This window comes from Nanorana parkeri, unplaced genomic scaffold (genome assembly GCF_000935625.1).
Source record: "Nanorana parkeri isolate BGI_ZX_2015 unplaced genomic scaffold, ASM93562v1 scaffold1485, whole genome shotgun sequence".
NCBI classification, from domain to species: Eukaryota; Metazoa; Chordata; class Amphibia; order Anura; family Dicroglossidae; genus Nanorana; species Nanorana parkeri.
The window spans coordinates 62,602-81,272 of record NW_017307753.1 but is presented as its reverse complement, the minus strand read 5'-3'; the positions used below and the strand labels follow the sequence as shown (position 1 = coordinate 81,272).

At 41.7% G+C, this 18,671-nt stretch overlaps 1 protein-coding gene across 1 annotated transcript in view; it reads right to left on the bottom strand.

Annotated features, from left to right (window-relative positions):
- ZCCHC6 (zinc finger CCHC-type containing 6) overlaps positions 1-18,671 on the bottom strand; it is a 40,952-nt gene that overhangs the window by 4,425 nt on the left and 17,856 nt on the right. Inside the window, exons 14-25 of the mRNA XM_018570248.1 lie at positions 17,335-17,421; positions 12,396-12,496; positions 12,210-12,267; positions 11,454-11,557; positions 11,257-11,346; positions 11,062-11,175; positions 8,440-8,517; positions 5,867-6,044; positions 4,686-4,733; positions 4,241-4,332; positions 2,154-2,269; positions 1,014-1,330 (exon numbers count right to left, since the gene is read on the bottom strand). Of these exons, the coding sequence (XP_018425750.1) occupies positions 1,014-1,330; positions 2,154-2,269; positions 4,241-4,332; positions 4,686-4,733; positions 5,867-6,044; positions 8,440-8,517; positions 11,062-11,175; positions 11,257-11,346; positions 11,454-11,557; positions 12,210-12,267; positions 12,396-12,496; positions 17,335-17,421 (1,383 nt within the window). The remainder of the gene's footprint in view (positions 1-1,013; positions 1,331-2,153; positions 2,270-4,240; positions 4,333-4,685; positions 4,734-5,866; positions 6,045-8,439; positions 8,518-11,061; positions 11,176-11,256; positions 11,347-11,453; positions 11,558-12,209; positions 12,268-12,395; positions 12,497-17,334; positions 17,422-18,671) is intronic.

Genomic DNA, 18,671 nt, shown 5'->3' with positions numbered 1-18,671 from the left:
TGTATTACACACACACATCCCATCATCTACACTTTTTACACAATTATAAACAACCCTGTACACATTTTTTGTCACATTATAAATGTATTGCACTTAAGTATTCATATTTATAAATATCTTTATATCTAAATATCTTTAACATATCAATTAGCCTAACGATAGTTTAAATTGCACTAATTGCAGTAATCACTTATGCTACTTATATTGTATACATCTTTAGCTGTATCCGTGGCAGTGGAAAGGGTATGCACTACATCTTCTATTTGGTCTACTCCCATTACAATCTGCCTTCGGACACGACCTCCCCGTGAGGAATTTCGTAATTTGGAGAGATCTGATTTATTCATTACCTCCACTGGTCCACGCGTTTGGCCCTTAACAGGCTGCAGGTGCATATTTTATTATTACTTTTATTATATATTCGTTGATTGCGTTTATCATATTCTGCTTTTTTGGATATCTATCGTGTATGGGCACCTTTGTCTTTTTTTAATGTCGTGTCTTATATGTAATTATATTTACAATGTGATATGTATCAATGTAATTATTGACTTGCCATATATCGATCAGTTCTTTCTAGGATCAGTATCCCCCTGAGGAAGCCTTAAGGCTAAAACCGTTGGGGCATCCAGGAAAGAATGGCTTCTGGTGTGTGTGTGTGTAGTATATATATATACACACACACACACACACAGAGAAATAGATTAGCAAATACATGTGGTTCTCTTTACCATTACTCTTAATCCTACCAATAATCTAGACTATCAATTGTGCTGATAGCCAGGAGATTGTATTCTGTAGACACACCATGGCTTTTGCACTACAAAACCCTAGGCTTCCTGCCCACTGTGGAACACAGTAAAATGTCACTAAAGTAGCAGCGAAGTCAGCTGTGCCATTTACCAGAGAGGTGTAAAATGATTTTACAAGATTTGGTAGGGCAACAATTCATCCATAACTCAAAACCTCAGAATGAAACAAATATACCTTTGCTACAATGAGCAGTGACTCACCCGCTGGCCCTTTATACTGAGGACATTCTTTCTTGATGTGACCCTCCCGTCCACAAATGAAGCACCGTTTCTCTCTAAGCTCTCGGTCTTCTGGTCTTTTCCACTTTTCAGAGCCAGATCTAGGTGTCCTATCTTTGCAGGGCTCATTGTTGCTCCATGGTCCTTGTTGCGCTTTTCTTGGAGTGGTATGTAGCTCTCTTCCATCCACGCTCACACCACCTCCCTGCATATTCATTTCTTTGTCCTCAATTTTTCTTTGCGGTCTCTTGTCTGGGTATCTTTGGTTTGAGGCATTTTCATGATTGCGCCTTCTTGCTCTAAGTGTGGGAAGTTAGGATTAAATATAAACGTCAAAGACCATCCAAAATTAAAATGTACTATATTGCAGCTTAGCAGTCCTTAGATGTGGTAGCTGCATTAGTATGCATTATTTCAGCAAGTACAGAAATATCTGGTGATCTTGCCAGAAATGCAGTGTCTGTCTCACTTTGTGTGAGAAAGTGAAAGCGCAAACAAATGTATCTTTGTTTCAAGTGTGGGTTACAAACCTCCCTGTCCCCCATGTAATTGAGATGGAGAGGAAGACAGGTTTGCAGTCCACGTTGGGACAGCAGGTTGGGTGACAAGAAAAGACTACCTTCATATACACAGAGCGAGTGAGTGTAGCCACCCAGGAAAGGAGGAGAAAGGAGGAGGAGAAAGGAGGAGGAGGAGAAAGTAGAGGAGGAGAAAGGAGGAGGAGGAGGAGAAAGGAGAGGAGAAAGGAGGAGGAGGAGAAAATAATGCAGCCACCACATCTAAGGACTGGTAAGCGATCACATTTTTGTTTTAGACAGTCATTAATTTGTTCATATATCAAGGTTAAAGAAATGTAACTTTTTTTCCTCCGTTTAAGTATACATTTATCCCCACAAACACTATTAGGCTTATTCAGTAAGGCAAAGTGCCCCAACTGTAGAAACTACTTAAAATGTCATATTTTATTAGTCTGGCTATGGTAAACAAACTGGTGTCCACTGCACTTTACAATGTAATTGCTCTAACACGCACACGAATATTAGTTAATTTTAAAAGCAACCAATTCAAAATGCACATTAACTATCCCACTATGCAAGCACAGTTGAACAAATTGTGGCTTACTTTCTTCTCATAGGGCAATCTTTCATAAAGTGTCCAATTTTGCCACAAATGCGACAACATCTGTCATTAGGAGCAAGTTCACCTTCGGTCAGTACATCTGGATCAAAGAAATACTCCTATGGAAAAGAAAACACTATTTAGACACACTCCGTATTCAAAAAAACACAAACACATTTATGGATGCTATCCTGGAGAATAGGTTTGGCATCTACAACCAACTCTAAATGCATCGCTCATTTTGAAGGCTTCCGGCTGGTTTCAAAACATGGGGCCTACTTTGAAGGCAACTGCTCAGAGCTGACATGTCCAAGCTCTTTGGCACCACATTTAGTTTTAAGCCATAGAAGACACACTGTGCTCCACAAGGCTTGGGTACCTTTTTGTCTTCAGAACCATACTGTTGCAAAAAAATAACAGCTGTGACGGTAAGTCTTCAACAATCCAACCACCTTGAGCTACCATGATAACAAGATAAGTGATGGGGTAGAACTACAGTCTTTTGCACCCCCATCAAAATTTACACTGCAAACATTGATTACTAGACTTTTTCTTGCTTATTTATATACGTATAGGAAAAAAGCTTTAAGATCAGATAAATAATACATGCATGTGACTTAGAGCGCTAAATTTACATCTGTGACCAAAAAACAAAAATCTGCTTGTAAAGCTGAAGTTTAATCCACTTATATTTTGCACCTTCCATGTTCCTCTTTCCCTTTTAATCAACATGCTAATGAAATTTTAACACCTATATTAGGCCATCACTGGGTCTCTGTAAGCAGATAGAGATCATGGTGGCTGGTGGGAGGGGACACCAGGGTGCTGTATAAAGCTACCTGAAAACATCAAAAGCACCTTATCCCCTTAAATTCAAGAGCCCACAGCCCTGAATCAAGTAGTGGGCGTCAGTCTGGAGGAGTGGCATTCCTAGGCAGACTACATACCTTAGGTATTGCCAACATCGGATGCTGAACCTTTATGATTTTAAAGAACCTAGATCTGAATAAATGAAAGGGGCAGGCTATGTGGGGGGGGGAGGAAAGGGCTAAAAAAACGCCAAAAATGTCCTCAAGCTAGGCAGCCGAGGCAAGCTTTGACTTATGTACATTGTGATAAGCTCGAAGTGTACACTGAAATTAAAGTAAGCGATTTCAGTACAAGAGAGGAGCCTGTACAACTACACAAGACTGAAAGTAGAGCAGGACATGAGGATGAATCCATGTAAATGTATACAGATTATTAGACATGTCGGCAGGTATGAACGTGTACACGAGAAATGGCTAAACTATGGAAACAAGAACTTAAACAGTTGCTCTGTACAAAAAAAAAAAAATATGGATCAATGGTTTTGGGAGCAAAACATTCCTACATAAAAAGCAGTTCAAGGTCTGTTGTCAATAGTAATCTGTAGAGAAGTTCAAAATAGTTTTCCTCCAGTCCGTGGGGGTGGGGATGTAAAGAAATTATTCAATGACCTAGTTGATAAATCAGCTGTAGTTGACAACTTCACCCTCTAACCAGATTTTGCTGAATTTGGCCGGGGAGTTCAGCTTTCAGGTTAAAAGGGCAACACCCCACAAAAATCTGTTTTGGGAGCAATGACGAAACCTGTGATCATTACTGGGTCATTGTATAATGTTCAAAGAGGATAAGATACCACTTCAGGCACCTATGTAAATATTCCTAGAGGGCAAATATGTAGGTACAGGGGTGTGGAATTCCTATCGCCCGACGCAAAGGACATGCAGTTCTGGGTGGGTGTTTTTTTTTCAACATTTAGCCCTGCTTCGTCATGAGGGACATTGGACCCCCACTTTAGTCCTTGGACAAGTAGTTTTTTTATTTTCCACAACGAGGTATACACAGTGTGGCAAATAATTTGATCCCCTGCAGATTTGTAAGTTTGCCCACATACAAAGAAATGAAAAGGTCTATAATTTTTATCATGGGTGTATTTTAAAATGATAGACAGAATATCAACCAAAAAGTCAGAAATAAAACCACGATACAAAATGTTATAAATTGATGGAAGTTTTTAATGCTAAAACACACAATACTAAAAATGATCAGCAAGTCAAAATATTTACCATTTTGGATCGATATTCTTTTGGAAAACTTTTCACTGCAGTGCCAAATACCCGCCTTCCATTGATAAAACCTTTCATTATAAAATTAGTCACTGCAAAAAGGGAATAAAAGACACCAAAAAGAAAAATTAAGATTGTTTTCTGATGTAAACAGGCAAAATCACAAATCACAAAAACACAACTGTTAGCATAGAATCACAGTACTAACAAAAAAACAAAAAAAAAACATGGGACACAAGCACAATGAACTATATAGGATCAACAGATAATGTAGCATGTATTTATAAGAGTTGCTAAAGGTATATGCGGCATCACATGAATAAGGCCAGTGGTCAAGAATTAACATTGGCAAGGTCACTAGCAGTATAGTTTACACTAAGATGGTCAAAAGGTTTAAGTTAGAATGCCTAGACACGAATTGAACACAAACACACACGATACCTACTCTTTCTGGACAATCCAGCGCCCAGATTGTGATTTAGGTCAAAAGGATCTATATTTGAAAACAGAAAACAAAAGTTAGTAAGCTAGTACAAGGGTTATTTATTTTACTATATTTAAAGCAAAACTCCAGTCAAAACCCTTTTTAATTTTGAATTGAGGGAAAGTATTTCAACATCCATTTTTGGCTGGAGTATAATAGGCTTACTAGTTTAAATGGTAGTCAATTTGTTTACCTGTAATACGAGATGGATGAATGGAGTCCTAGACAAAGCAGCAGCTTGAGCCTCCCCACCAGCCGTTTAAATTGACATAGATAAGAACTACAATAGGAACAGAGAAGCATAGTATTTCCACAATTCCTCATTTGTCGGTACTGGCATGGTCCCATCCAACACTAACCGCCTACTAGGATTGAGCTCATTTTCGGACCAAACCAGAGATCCTCCGAACACGGAAGGAGCTCCTCTGAACATGAAAGAAAGCTCATTTTGCTGCCGCCCGATCAGCTGCAGCCAGGGAATTACTTGCTCACAGCTGCAGTGACTATATAGCTATATTTGGTCAATGACAATTACCTAAAAAGGTCACATGGCCATAAAAGGTCAACGACATCAGCTCAAGCATCCCCACCTCTGTATGCAGCTGTGGGGCTGGAAAATACCCCAGTGTGCAGCTGACTGGGCGTGCGGCTCATGGCACTTCTGCTTTCGGAGGACCTTAGGTGCGGACCTACTGCCTACAAGTGCATCTTCCCTTGGGATAGCACAGTTGGTTAAAGCTAAGCACCTCACGGTCAAAATAGATTACTTCTATAGATTGTAGCTGGGCCCCTTTGACATCCACCAAGTCCTGGGCTCCTGCCTAGGTATCCTTGTGAATAATGCAGCTCTCTCCGTTATCCTGACCAACAAAGCGCTCTCTCTTTCCTCAGCTTCTGTGTTTTACTACAACTATGAAATGGGATTGTAGTGTTCACCTGCAGCTGGTGAAAATCCATCATCATGGCTCCCGCAGCCAGATTCAATAAGGCTAGATAAGTTACATTGGCCCGAGACAAAGAAGCCCTCCAACTTTAAATATAAAGTGGTAAGAAGCACACAAGAAACAATTCTTCAATGTAGAAACTCCATGTAATTGTTTATATATGAAGAAAAAATAGCCAAGCTTTGGAACAGTTTTTACCTTCTATGACTATGTATTTGGAAGTCCACTGCTTTTTAAAAGTGGTGAGCAAGCTTTTTCTTCTGATAGAAATGACATGTTCTTTAAAATCAAAATCTTCTGTATAAAAACGAAGAAGCCCCAGCCATAGTTCACCAGGAGACTCCTTATTTTTTCCATAATCTGGCCAGTGTTTTGACTTAAATAAATAAAGAAAAATGCATTAATAACACTTAATACTTTTATTAAAAATAAAAGTACATTTCTGTAAAATGCATAGTAGGTGAGATGTTAATAGTGGTCCCTCCACCATTCCCAGGTACTGGGTGGGCTATTTGGTGAAGGTGTCATCTTCCCTGCTCCAAGAGCAGTGAGCCCATGCAAAGTGCAACTCCATCCAGCTTGGAAAGGAGAACATTACTGGCACCAAGGGAACAAGTTCACTTTAGCAGATGTGGCAAGCCTGTCAATTTTGGGAATTCTCTTCTCAGCCGTAAATGACTAGAACTGCAGCTGCATGTCATAGTTACATAGTATTTGAGGTTGAATAAAGACATTAGTCCATCAAGTCCAACCTATTAGGATCTCATTCTAGGAGTACCTGTACCCCTGTATATTACGGTCCCTTAAGAAATCGTCCAAAAGTTTCTTGAACAATTCCACATTCTTTGCTGAAATCACTGTCTGTGGCAGTGAGTTCCAGACCCTAACTGATCTTACTGTGAAGAACCCCCTTCGCCCCTTGTGCTGGAATTTTTTTTCCACCAATTTTAGGTGGTGGCCTCTAGTTTTTGTAATGGAGTTAATTTTAAACAGTTTATCGCTAATGTTGCTGTGTATACACTTTGAAGTAGCAGTATGTAGTGTGTTTTTAAAACAATCCCACATCTGGTCTGTGTTTAGGTTTTGAAATAAGTTTTCCCATTTTTTTTTCCCCCACTAGGTTGCGCAGCTTATCAAAGTTGGCCCTTCTGAAGTTTAGGGTTCTAGTCCTTCCAGTACACTTCCCTTTTCTGTGTTCAATATTAAAAGTAATCACATTGTGATCACTATTACCCAATGACTCCCCAATTACAATATCCTCGATTAACTCTGCATTATTAGTGACAATTAGATCTAAGATGGCATTTTTTCTGGTAGGAGTCTCCACGATCTGGTCCATGAAATTGTCGCGCAACATGTTTAGAAATCGCCCCGCCTTTGTCTTGCCCCCACTGCTGCAAAACTGGAGCAGCCAAAGCCACTACCTCTTTATGTAGCACACTACAGACACACACTTCGAGTCTGGTCTCTCCCTCCTGCTCTTGAGCCATGGGCTACTCTTCACGTCTCATCTGCACCCACTCCCTCTATACTCCTAATTTGCACTTGCTCTTTTGTCTACTGCTTTTCTTTAAATGCACGGAAGTTGCCACTCCCAGCCTCAATTTAATTTTGTGCCCATGGTCTACTCTCCTCCCATCTGCCCCTCTGTGACCATTCTGCAATCTTAGTCATCAGTTTCTTCTGCAGAGGCTTTGCTCTCCACTCATTTATCCTCTATACCCACTCTATTGTTTCTCCTCATCACCTTTTATTTTTACATTTGTTTGCGGACAAAATGACTACACTCTAGAACAGGCCTCAAAATTTCCACTCGCCCCCTCGCAATTGGCGAGTGAAAATTGCGGGGGGGCGAGTGGAATGTCAGCAATGTTGCCTCGCCGGCGGGACTAGGGATGGGACACTACCGCCGCGGAGATCGCTCGCTCACTTCTGTTTTCTCTTTCTCGCCTGCTACAGCTACAGAGCGGCCAAGCCCAAGAAGGAGAAGAGAGAACAGAAGCGAGCGAGTGCCGCGGCGGTAGTGTCCCATCCAGAGCCGGAGCTAGCTCTCTGCGCTCACTCTTTCATCCCGGCAGCTTCAGCTCCACTCAGAGAGGCGGCTCTGATTACACCCGTTATCGCTCCCTCTCTCTCTCCTTCTGGCCACTCTGAAGCTGCAGCGGCCGGGAGCAGAGAGAGGGAACGCTGACAGGTGTGATCGTAGCCGCCTCTGAGTGCCCGTTTCCTGGAGCGGTCGGGAGAAGAGAGAGGGATCGTTCAGCGGTGTGATTCTGAGCATTCTTAAAAGAGCCCCCCCTCCCAGTCCACATCTTGTGGACGTTATTAATCTGAGTTGCCCCACTCAGTATGCCCCTCGCTTGCGGCCATATTGAGTGGGGCACTCATATTAAATAACGTGCTGGATTAGTCTGACCCGGGGGTGGACTGGCTTTATATAACATTGCTGACCTCTGTACTGCGCGTCACCTTGCTGACCTCTGTACTGCGCGTCACATTGCTGGCCTCTGCACTGCGCATTGTTACTGATCTTTATACCCTGCGTCACACCGCTGACCTGGCGGAGTTAAGTTCGGGGCAGGGTAGGGGTTAGGTGGGGCAACTGGTGGCGAGTAACTTTTCAGGCCTGGCTAGTAGCTTAGGACTTGAAATTTTGAGCCCTGCTCTAGAAGATACAAAAACTTTCAAAAAACACATTTCCTAACAATCATACTTCCTGGGGAAATAAAATAAAACAATAAAGAGCACAGCTCACTGACTTCAACTCTTACCAATTCATCCAATTTGTCAAAGAAGTACACATTCCAGCCATCAACAAGTATTTCAGGCCTATGGGCATCTATGTAAATCTAGAAAACAAAATAGGTTAAAAAAAAAAAAAAAAGTGAAAGTTAAACTAAGTTCTTTCAAGTCTAGACAGAAGGTCAAAACATGGGGCATTAAAATACCCGTGAATTGTTTCTTCTAGGTTATGGCATCATCTGTACATTCTATTTAAAAACAGAACTGTGGCCAGGCCATCAACATTTAGAAATTTACATATTCTTAGCAAGTAGTTGAGAGGAACTTTACCTATATCTTCAAAACAACAAAGGCACTCTTAGAAATGTTTATTAATGACAACCTATAAAAACACAGATACTGCTAGATAATTGCGGGCTTTTTATTTTTTGCATACTTTATTTTCCTTTCTTTCCCAGTCTTCTGACAGTGGCCATTTTATTTAAGGGCAGGTTACTAGATCTCCCTTTACTTTGTGGAACTCTGGCACATGCGACTACAATATGTGACCATGCACATCTCAGGGGAGGAAAATGCCTTTCCTTGAGATTACATGATTAGATAAAGACCATCAATTTAAAAGGACATAACGCCCCCTCCCACCTGGGCGAGTACTCATACTCGCCCAAATGCTCCCAATGCCTATACCGATACCGGGACTTGGTAACGAGGAAGCATGGGAGCGTGTAATGACTCGCTGCCTGGCTTCCTGATTGTCCAGAAAGCCGGCTCCATGCTTCATCATCTGGTGATGAGGGAGCATAGAGATGGCTTCAGGGCTAATCGGGAAATCCGGGTGGCAAGCCATTACACGCCACTCTGCTTCCTTAAATGGAACTTCTGGTATCTGTGCATCCCTATTAAAAATATGTATATAAAAAATCAGAATCAGTTTTGTAGCTGCAGAATATGCAGTTAGGTCTGTGCAACCGTTAGAGGGCCCATTAAATGTTTAATCAAGGATGATCTAGTGAAAGGCGTGTTTTGCCATGATTAATACGGTTTAATCCTTTCGCTGCCAAGGCCTTTTTGTACATGTTGTAATGCACATTTTCGGCCTGAAAATTGCTTAAACCCCCCAAACATTTTCTGAAAGCAAAGACCCTGTAGAATAAAATGGCGGAAGCTGCAAAGGTTTATGTCGTACGATATTAGCACAACTTATCAAACCCAAAAACTTTGTAAAGAAAAGGTTTGTGCCCAAGAACACAATACTTTTTTTGTAAAATAAAAGGTGGAGGTTACGACAAGTAAAATAGATATCCAACATGCCCAGGTTAAAAATTGCGTGCGCCCATGAAACAGCAACAAAATAAAGTACCCCGAATTTTCCTTAGGCAACGCTTTAAAAGCCCTACAGGTCATCAGTTTAGAGATCTCCATGAATATTGCCACTAGAATTATTGCTCACTCGCAAATCGGCAATACCCAACACGTGTAGCACGATCATAGTTTTCATACGTAGGTGCATCCTACATTAATATGCGCGATCACAGGGGCCGGGAACTTTATTTTAACATTTATTTTACTTAATCGCTATCATGATAGCACATTGGAGGTGACAGGTACTCTTTAAAAAGGTGACTCTAGGGGTCTAAGAGACCTAGTGTCATCTTTCCACTCCAATCGAGCTCCAATAGCTTATTACCCGGCTTCTGTAGCCAAGCAATGACAGCTAAGGGACCAGAAGTGATGCAATCAGCGGTTCCTTTAAGTGGTGAGGAGATCAGTGAACTTGTGTTTGCCGGTCTCTTCTGCGGCTTTCAGCCGACACGCTGGTCCTGCAGTATGGGCAGTGGAGCCTGGCAAGCAAGGCAGCAGTGGTGGGTGAGGGAATGAGGAGGTTGGTGCACTTCACTGGCCCCTGGAAGTGATCTGGCAACAGCTGAGCCGCAAGATTCGCTTCCACTGTAAAGTCAACAGTCTGCTTTACAAATGTAGACTGAGGCTATAGCTTCCGGGGCCCACTGCCACTTATAAGACATGTCCGTGGAAGCAAAAGAGTTAAATGTCACTGCGGTTTGCAAAACTCATCAACACAGCCATTTATGTTTTTCTGAGCACCCCCGTGACAGCTTTATTACATGTTGATCTCTCTTCTCCCACCTCCAACACCCAACTCCCCCCCCACTTTATTTCACATGCTAAGCTGTCCAGCAAACCCCCATTGGGAGATACCCTTAAAAGCAGTACTAAAGGCTCATTAGAGGAAAAAAAACAAACAAAAAAAAACGACACAACACACCCCACGCTGTTGCCGTTATCTGCGTGTCCAGCCAAGATTAGATTACCTAATACACAGGTCGACAATGCTGCAATATTAATGTGGAATGAAAAGCGGTCAGGATGTCCAAGAATAGAAGATCTACTGGCAGGATCAACAGGTAATATGTTACAGGGATTTTGAAAAACAGACTTGTGTGTTAATGCTAGTGATAGGCTGCATCATACATGTCATTTTTGTTTTGTACATAAAGTTACACTTTAAACGCAGCATGATAAATATCAAAATCATAGTTTCCTAATTTTGGAAAAAACATGGCCATGGGCCGCTCTCTTGCCCCAGGCAATAGGACAGACATTTCTTTACTAGAATGTATAAGCTGCCTTACCTCTTGGAGGACAGGGATAACAGGTGGATCCCTTTGCTGAAGGAAGTATAGCACCATAAGAGTATACGCGTATGAAGACAGACTGCCTCTGGAAGCATCTCCTATGTCACATACCTTTACAGAAAACAAGAATTTAGAAGATGGGTCCCATACATCAACCACTTTATGTTTGAACAATTAAAAGTAGGGGTGTACCTTGGTGAACACCTTCATGATGTAACAAAGGTATTTTACTCTTGGATCTATAGCGGCATATGATGCCAAAAGCCTAGTGTTATGTAGAGCCTAGGAAAGAAGAGGACATGTTTTCCCATTTATTACAACCTCACATTCAGTGCATATGTTACAAAGGTAACTGAAGGTACAGGTGTAAAAATATTTTGTATACTCACCAGTGTGTTATATAAACTGATGTCTCCTTCAAGTCCACTTCTTACATGGAAGAATTTTACAATTGGCACCTTTGCTGTGGTAATAGGAAGGATATTCCTCAAACCTACACAAATAAAGAAAAATGATATATTTTACTAATCTGTTTCAATTAGCAAAATCCTTAATATAAATCTCTGTGAACTACCAACATACAAAAGCACTTCTACTAGGAATCCCCACATATATATCAATATCATTGATATCTGAAGGTAAAGATCTTTTGAGAGATGTAGTTCTGGGGGCATTTGTGTCAATTAGAACAGACCACCCAGCAGCTGCCCCTGCTAGAATTTTGTAAGCTTAGTGATGATGATGACATATGGAGTAATACAGGCTTTTTTCAGTACAGAAACAAGGTAAAAGAAACAGTGCTGGGGCATGCTCTAGAGCAGTGCTTCTTAAAGTGTGGGTCGCGACCCCATATGGGGTCCCACAAGTGAACAGGGGGGGGGTCGCGATCCGAGTCCCCGGCCAGGACAGCCATCAGGGGGGTATGGCCGGTACTTGTGAGGCGGCCGGGGAGGTCTGGGCTCCAAGCTAGATTGTTTTATTTCAGTTTAATGCATAATTTGCAGTGTAGTTTTTTTCCAACCAACCAACGTTGGGGTCCCTTCTTAAAAATTTCCTCGGCCAAAAAGGGGTCACAAGTGGAGAAAGTTTAATAAGGCCTGCTCTAGAGAGGAAAACAGGTTTATGATACTTCCGTAGAAATGTACCTTGATGTTTTCGAAGATGTCTTGCCAATTCTTCAATCGTCCTTATTGAATCCAAAGTCTATAAAAAGAAAAAAAACAAACCACAAAACATTTACTAAAAAATATATTAGCCAACAAACAAGTAAATTATACAGACCATACAATACTGTATGAACCAACCAAAGTAAAAAGTGCATGCAAGGTTACCTCAGCCGTTTCAAGCCCATCAAATGTCAGACAGATATCCAGATCACTTTCTATGAACCCAAAGCCATTTTTTGAGGAACCAAACAAGTTAAGCCTTGCTCCTGTGTGATACAAAAAGGAGAATATAAAAACTATGTTGAACGTTTACACAGCTCTTGAAATAATCATCTGTATATAAAAATTGCTTTACACTACTTTTTCTACCTTGTTGGCAAAAAGCAAAAACACTTAGGGACCTCTTCATATTTTCAAAGTAGCATATTAGCACATGTATGTTCATTGTATTAAGGCAGCTCATTTATTTAGAATGGTCTGCCAACGCACCATAAACAAAAGAACATCTATGCAGCATTTTTCTTTTTCTAGCAGCCTATCAAACCCATGGCATGTGCAACTTACCACTTGAAGACCAGGTGTTTAGACCCCCTTCCTGACCAGGCCATTTTTCAGTGTTCAGCGCTGCGGTACTTTGACTGACGTTTATTCTGTCATGCAACGCTGTACTGAAATGAATTTTATACCATTTTTTGGGGACAGATAGAGCTTTATTTTGGTAGTATTTAATCACCACTGGGGTTTTATTTTTTACTATAATTAGGAAAAATTTAGGGCTGCAACAACTAAATCGACATAATCGATTATAGAAAAAGTTGTCAACTTTTTCAATCATCAATTAATCGGCTTCTGGTTAGTTGGCCCTGTTCACGGCTCCACACACACTGCGCGCCGCACCTCCTCCCCACCTCACGCTCGCCGCTGCCAGACCCGCCCGCATCCACACGCTGCCGCACCTCTTCCCCGCCTCACGCTCACCGCTCTTCCACATCCACGATCGGCACAGGGACGGGGGGAGAAGTAGTAAGGAGGAGCAGGCGTGGGGGGATGACAATCGCAGATAGACAGGCCCTATCTCAGAAGCAAGTTGCTGGAAGACTGCTCAGGTAAGCCTGCGTCCCCCCGTCCCCCCGGAATACCACCAGCTATAGGAGTACAACAAATCCCAGCAATAGTACATTATACAGCGCAATGCCGAATACCGCCAGCTATAATGTACTATTGCTGGGATTTGTTGTATTACTCTATAGCCGGTGCCATTCTGCATTCATTGCTATATACATTTTACACTTTTCATTTCACTATATTGCACACCACACTTTTTTTTTTTCTTTACTTCCACCGCTCCAAGCTTGCTCCTGTGATGGACTACAATCTCAATACAAACTAGTAGTCCCATCACTGGAGCCATTTTTTAAAATGTATTTTATTTTTTATCCGATTAATTGAACTCAATAATCGGCTAACTAATATTTGAAAATAATAGTTAGCTGCAGCTCTGGAAAAATTACAGAAGATTTTGAAAAAAAAGTTTTTTTTACATTATGTTCGGAAACATTTATTACCCAGTTTTTTGGTAAAATATAAAAGTCGGGGTCACATCGGGTAAATAGACACCAAACATGTCAAGCTTTAAAATTGCGCGCACCCGCGACATCACAGAAAACTACCATACCCAAAATTGGCCATTGGCAACACTTTAAAAGCTTTTACCGTTCATCAGTTTAGTGTTCAGTGATTGATGGCCCTAGAATTATTGCTCTCACTCCGACGTTCGCGGCTATATGTAACATGTGCGGCATAATCGTCTTTTCTGCACGTATGCGCCCCCGACGCATGTCTGCATGCATGTATGTATGGGTGGGGACTTTAAAAAAAAATTTTTAAATTCTTTTTTATGTGTAACTTAAAATTGGGGGGGGGGCGCTTTAATTTTTTTTTTCACTAAACTTTATTGCCATCACATACGGGGGCTAATAAAACCCCCCTATGTGATAGCAAAATATGTGACAGGTCCTCTTTATGGAGACATCAGGGGTCTCCAAGACCCCTAATGTCACCTAGGAACCCCACAAAGAAGACGATGAAGCACAGATCTGCTCCATCAGCTTCTTTGCAGCTTCTGAAGCTGGAGAGTGACACAAGAATGCGGAAGTGATGTATTATACAACAACACTTCCGCATTCTTGCAGAGGAAAAGGGACCGGAGCGAGCTGATCCCCCGTTACACAGGCATGGCGCTGATCCCGGGATCAGCGGGACAATGGCGGGGGGGGCAGCGGGGGGGGGGGGGGGGGGCAGCGGAGGGGGGGGCCCGCACCGATCATTGCAAAATACAAGCGATCCGCCGGCTCTACAGCCGGCGGAACGCTTGTATGTTAACAGGCATCGCTGTCTGTTTTTACATTTCGGCCATTTCCCACCCGCGAGGGGGCGTGTCTGAGCGGACGTCTAAAGACGCCCGCTCAGATCTACAAAGCTCCCGGCCGGCTGTTTTTTACTACGGCCGGCCCGGAGGCAGTTAATTGCAGTGCAGTGTGGGTATATTACCACCTTCTGTAGTGGTGCAGTGGGAAGCCATTCTAAATAGTGCAAATTAGAAGCAGTGCCATGAAATGATCACGCATAAAGAGAATGTGCAGTAATTCATGCATTTTAATATGCATTAATAGGATGCAAAAAAGGTATGAAGTCAGCCTTTGGGTAGTACAACTTTTTTTCTATTCCGTTCGGTACCACGGAGGTACCAAGCACAAAAGCCGAGCGGCATTCGGCTATTCACTCACTGCCATTAGGCCCCTATGAGAATAGGCCAAAACGGCAGTGAGTAGCCTGCTGGAGGTTCGGCTCAGCCGAACATGTTCGCCTGAACCGAAGCAAACCATACAAGCCTGAAGTGAAGAGCCGAACGGCGTTTGGGTCAGTTATTCACTCGGCTGCCTTCCGCAGCTTTGTGAATAGCCCTCTAAATCTGAGATAACGTGGGACTCAAGTCACAGAAGGCTGGTTTACCCCCAAATTCATGCCACTAAAATGGAGCTTAAAGCTTTTTGCCCCCTTCCCTGACCTAAACAATCCCAACCTCACTCAGGGATGCATGGGGATCTAAATGGGCACAGTTTCACTGTTTACATCCAGCATTGCAATGCTCCTCTGTTGGCTGAAACAGCACATTACAGCCTCATAGACCTTTATGGGGCCAGTCTGCCAGCTGGGAGAAAGCCAGGAGAGGCAGACTTTGCAGCTCTGAAAGATAACAGAAGAGCTGCAGCCCTCCGATCTCGGCAAATAAAAAATCGGCAGAGGGTGAGGGTGGGATTGCTTAGGTCAGGGAAGTAGGGGGCAAAAAGAATTGGTAAACTTTTTCTTTAGAGTCAGTTACCCATTTTACCCTGAAATGCAACTACAATAAAAAAGCCATGCAATTTATGACACTTTACTTGTAGAGAGCGCCTATTTACTTTGAACTTAACATCCCTACAAAACAGGCTCCAGAGATCATGCACATCATGAATTTCAACTCTAAGCTTGTAGAAAGTAGCAATATATGAAACCTACACTACAAAGCTTATAGGACAGCCTCAACATTTGACCTGCAATTCAAAAAACTGTACACTAAGCATTCCGATTTACCAGGAAATTTTCACTACATTAAAGTAGGGATGTCCCGATACTGGTACTAGCATCGGTATCAGGACCGATACAGGGCATTTTGACAAGTACTTGATCTTAAATTAAGCTGGCCGGCACCTCTTGGCCAGCTAAATTAGGACCCCACCTGGAGCTTCTCCCACCGGACCAGCGCTGACTCGTCGCTGCTCTCCCGCACAGTGAGTGAGTGCAGGGGGTGGGACTATTAAGCAGGGGATGTAAATCTATGGTCTCCAGTGTATTAGCAGTCTGTACTCTATATGTACTACATATACTTATGTAGTACATATAGAGTACAGACTGCTAATACACTGGAGATCATCGATTTACAATTCTCCTCTGCTAACATGAATGGATTAAATGATCCATATGTAGCCCTGTACTATGGATCATTTAACCCATTCATGTTCGCAGAGGATAATTGTAAATCTACATGTACTATATATAGAATGCACTGCAACAATAGATTTACAATTATCCAATGCTAACATGAATAGGTTAAAATGAATAGGTTAAAATGATCCGTAGTACATAATAGTACATAACATGTAGTTGTACTACGGATCATTTAACCCATTCATGTTAGCAGTGAAAGAATTGTAACTTTATTGCTGCAGTGCATTCTATATATAGTACATGTACAGATTCCCAATTCACTGCAGCAATAGATTTACAATGATCCCCTGCTAACATGAATGGGTTAAATGATCCGTAGAACTACATGTTATCTACCATTATGTACTATGGATCATGATTTAACCTATTCATGTTAGCAGGGCAGAGTTGCGAGCGCCTCCCACAAGCTGAGCACCGAGACGCGATACAGCGATCCTGCCCAGCGCCGACTACAAGAGGCACCTCGTGAGGCAACAGGGATCGGATTTAAACTGTGAGTAAGGGAAGCTGGGACGGGGCTGGCTGTAACTCTATTGCTATAGTGTACTGGACGTGTGTAATGCATATGTAGAACATATATACAGCACACACCTCCACTACACTACAGCAATAGATTTACAATTCTCCCCTGCAAACATGAATAGGTTAAATCATGATCCATAGTATATAACATGTAGTTGTACTATGGATCATTTAAAGTCACCTATCCCTTTAAGAAATAGTATCTGTAATTGGTATCGGCAAGTACATGAGGTAAGACTTACTTGGTCCTGAAAAAGTGGAATCGGGACATCCCTACATTAAAGGAAATGTGCAATGAGACAACATGGGGGCTAACCTCTTTCTACAAATCCTAGCTGCCTGGCTGTCACGCTGATACAATGGTTTGTTTCACAGACCTTTTTGTTCCAGGTCAGTAACTTGAGTTTTTGAAGATACAGCCAGGCTGCTAGTAATTTGAATAGAATTCAGCAAATGTAGCCCTCATATTTCTGTCAGTCAGTGCAGGTTTCTTTTAAGCCTGTATAAGTGCTATGCAGACAGTTTGTATATTTACCCGGAAAATCACGTCTTACAAAATCTTCCAGATCCTGTCGTATATGTTCCCGAGCTTTACCCTCTAGTGCCGAGGGAGAAAAATCCGCTATGGGACAATAAAAATAATGGTAAGCAAGACGAGTATATTTAAACACTTTAAACTTTGTTAAAATAGTTGCTAACTTTTACTTGTATCGGTACATTTAGAATATTTCTACGGAGATTATTATGATGCTTTTTAATTTAAGTTGTATATCCTATTATTTTCTCACACAATTATAACTGGTACTAGCCAATATTAAAGAAAAAACAGCCATGAAGAGTTTAAACAAAAATCTCAATAGCCTCTCCAGTATAAACAAGGCTATTTATGAAACACATAGTTATGTCCCTATTCAGCTTTACTTTACTCTGTCTAAGCTGGGTATCCTCTGTAAAGAGACCAGAGGTCACCTGAAGTCTGAAAGTGTGAGGTCAGCTATAGTCATGGCTTCAACTGCCTGACTTCATGTATAGTCTGATCCTTGGACACTCACAGAAGTGAACAGCACATGACAAACATAATCATGACACGTGTTTTAACCAGTTCACATCCGCGGTGTTAAACCCCCTTCCCATGCAGGCCATTTTTCAGTATTCAGCGCTGCGGTACTTGACATTTATTCCGTCATGCAACGCTGTACTGAAATATATTTTATACCCTTTTTTGGGGACAGATAGAGCTTTCTTTTGGTGGTATTTAATTCACCACGGGGGTTTTATTTTTTACTATATTAAAGGAAAAATTACCGAAACAAAAAAAACAGTTTCCCCTATATTAAAATAAAACATTTATTATTACCCAATTTTTTGGTAAAATATAAAAGACGGGGTCCCGTCGGGTAAAAAAAGACACCAAAAATGTCAAGCCTTAAATTTGTGTGCGCGCGCGAAACCTCAAAAAACGATAATACCCAAAATTGGCCATAGGCGACGCTTTAAAAGCTGTTACCGCTCATCAGTTTAGTGTTATCAGTGATTGATGGCCCAAAAATGATTGCTCTCACTGCGACGTTCGCGGCGATATTTAACATGTGTAGCGCAATTGTCGTTTTTGCGCGCTGGGGCCCCGGGCGCGTATTTACGTTTATAGGTGCGTAAACGTGGGGGTGGGGGAGTTAAACATTTGGGGGTTTTTTTTTCACTTTAATATGTGACATGTATGTATATATATGTATATATGTGTATATATGTGTATATATGTGTGTATATGTGTGTAATATATATGTGTGTAGTGTGTGTGTATGTGTGTGTATGTGTATGTGTGTGTGTGTGTGTGTGTGTGTGTGTGTGTGTATGTGTATATATATATATATA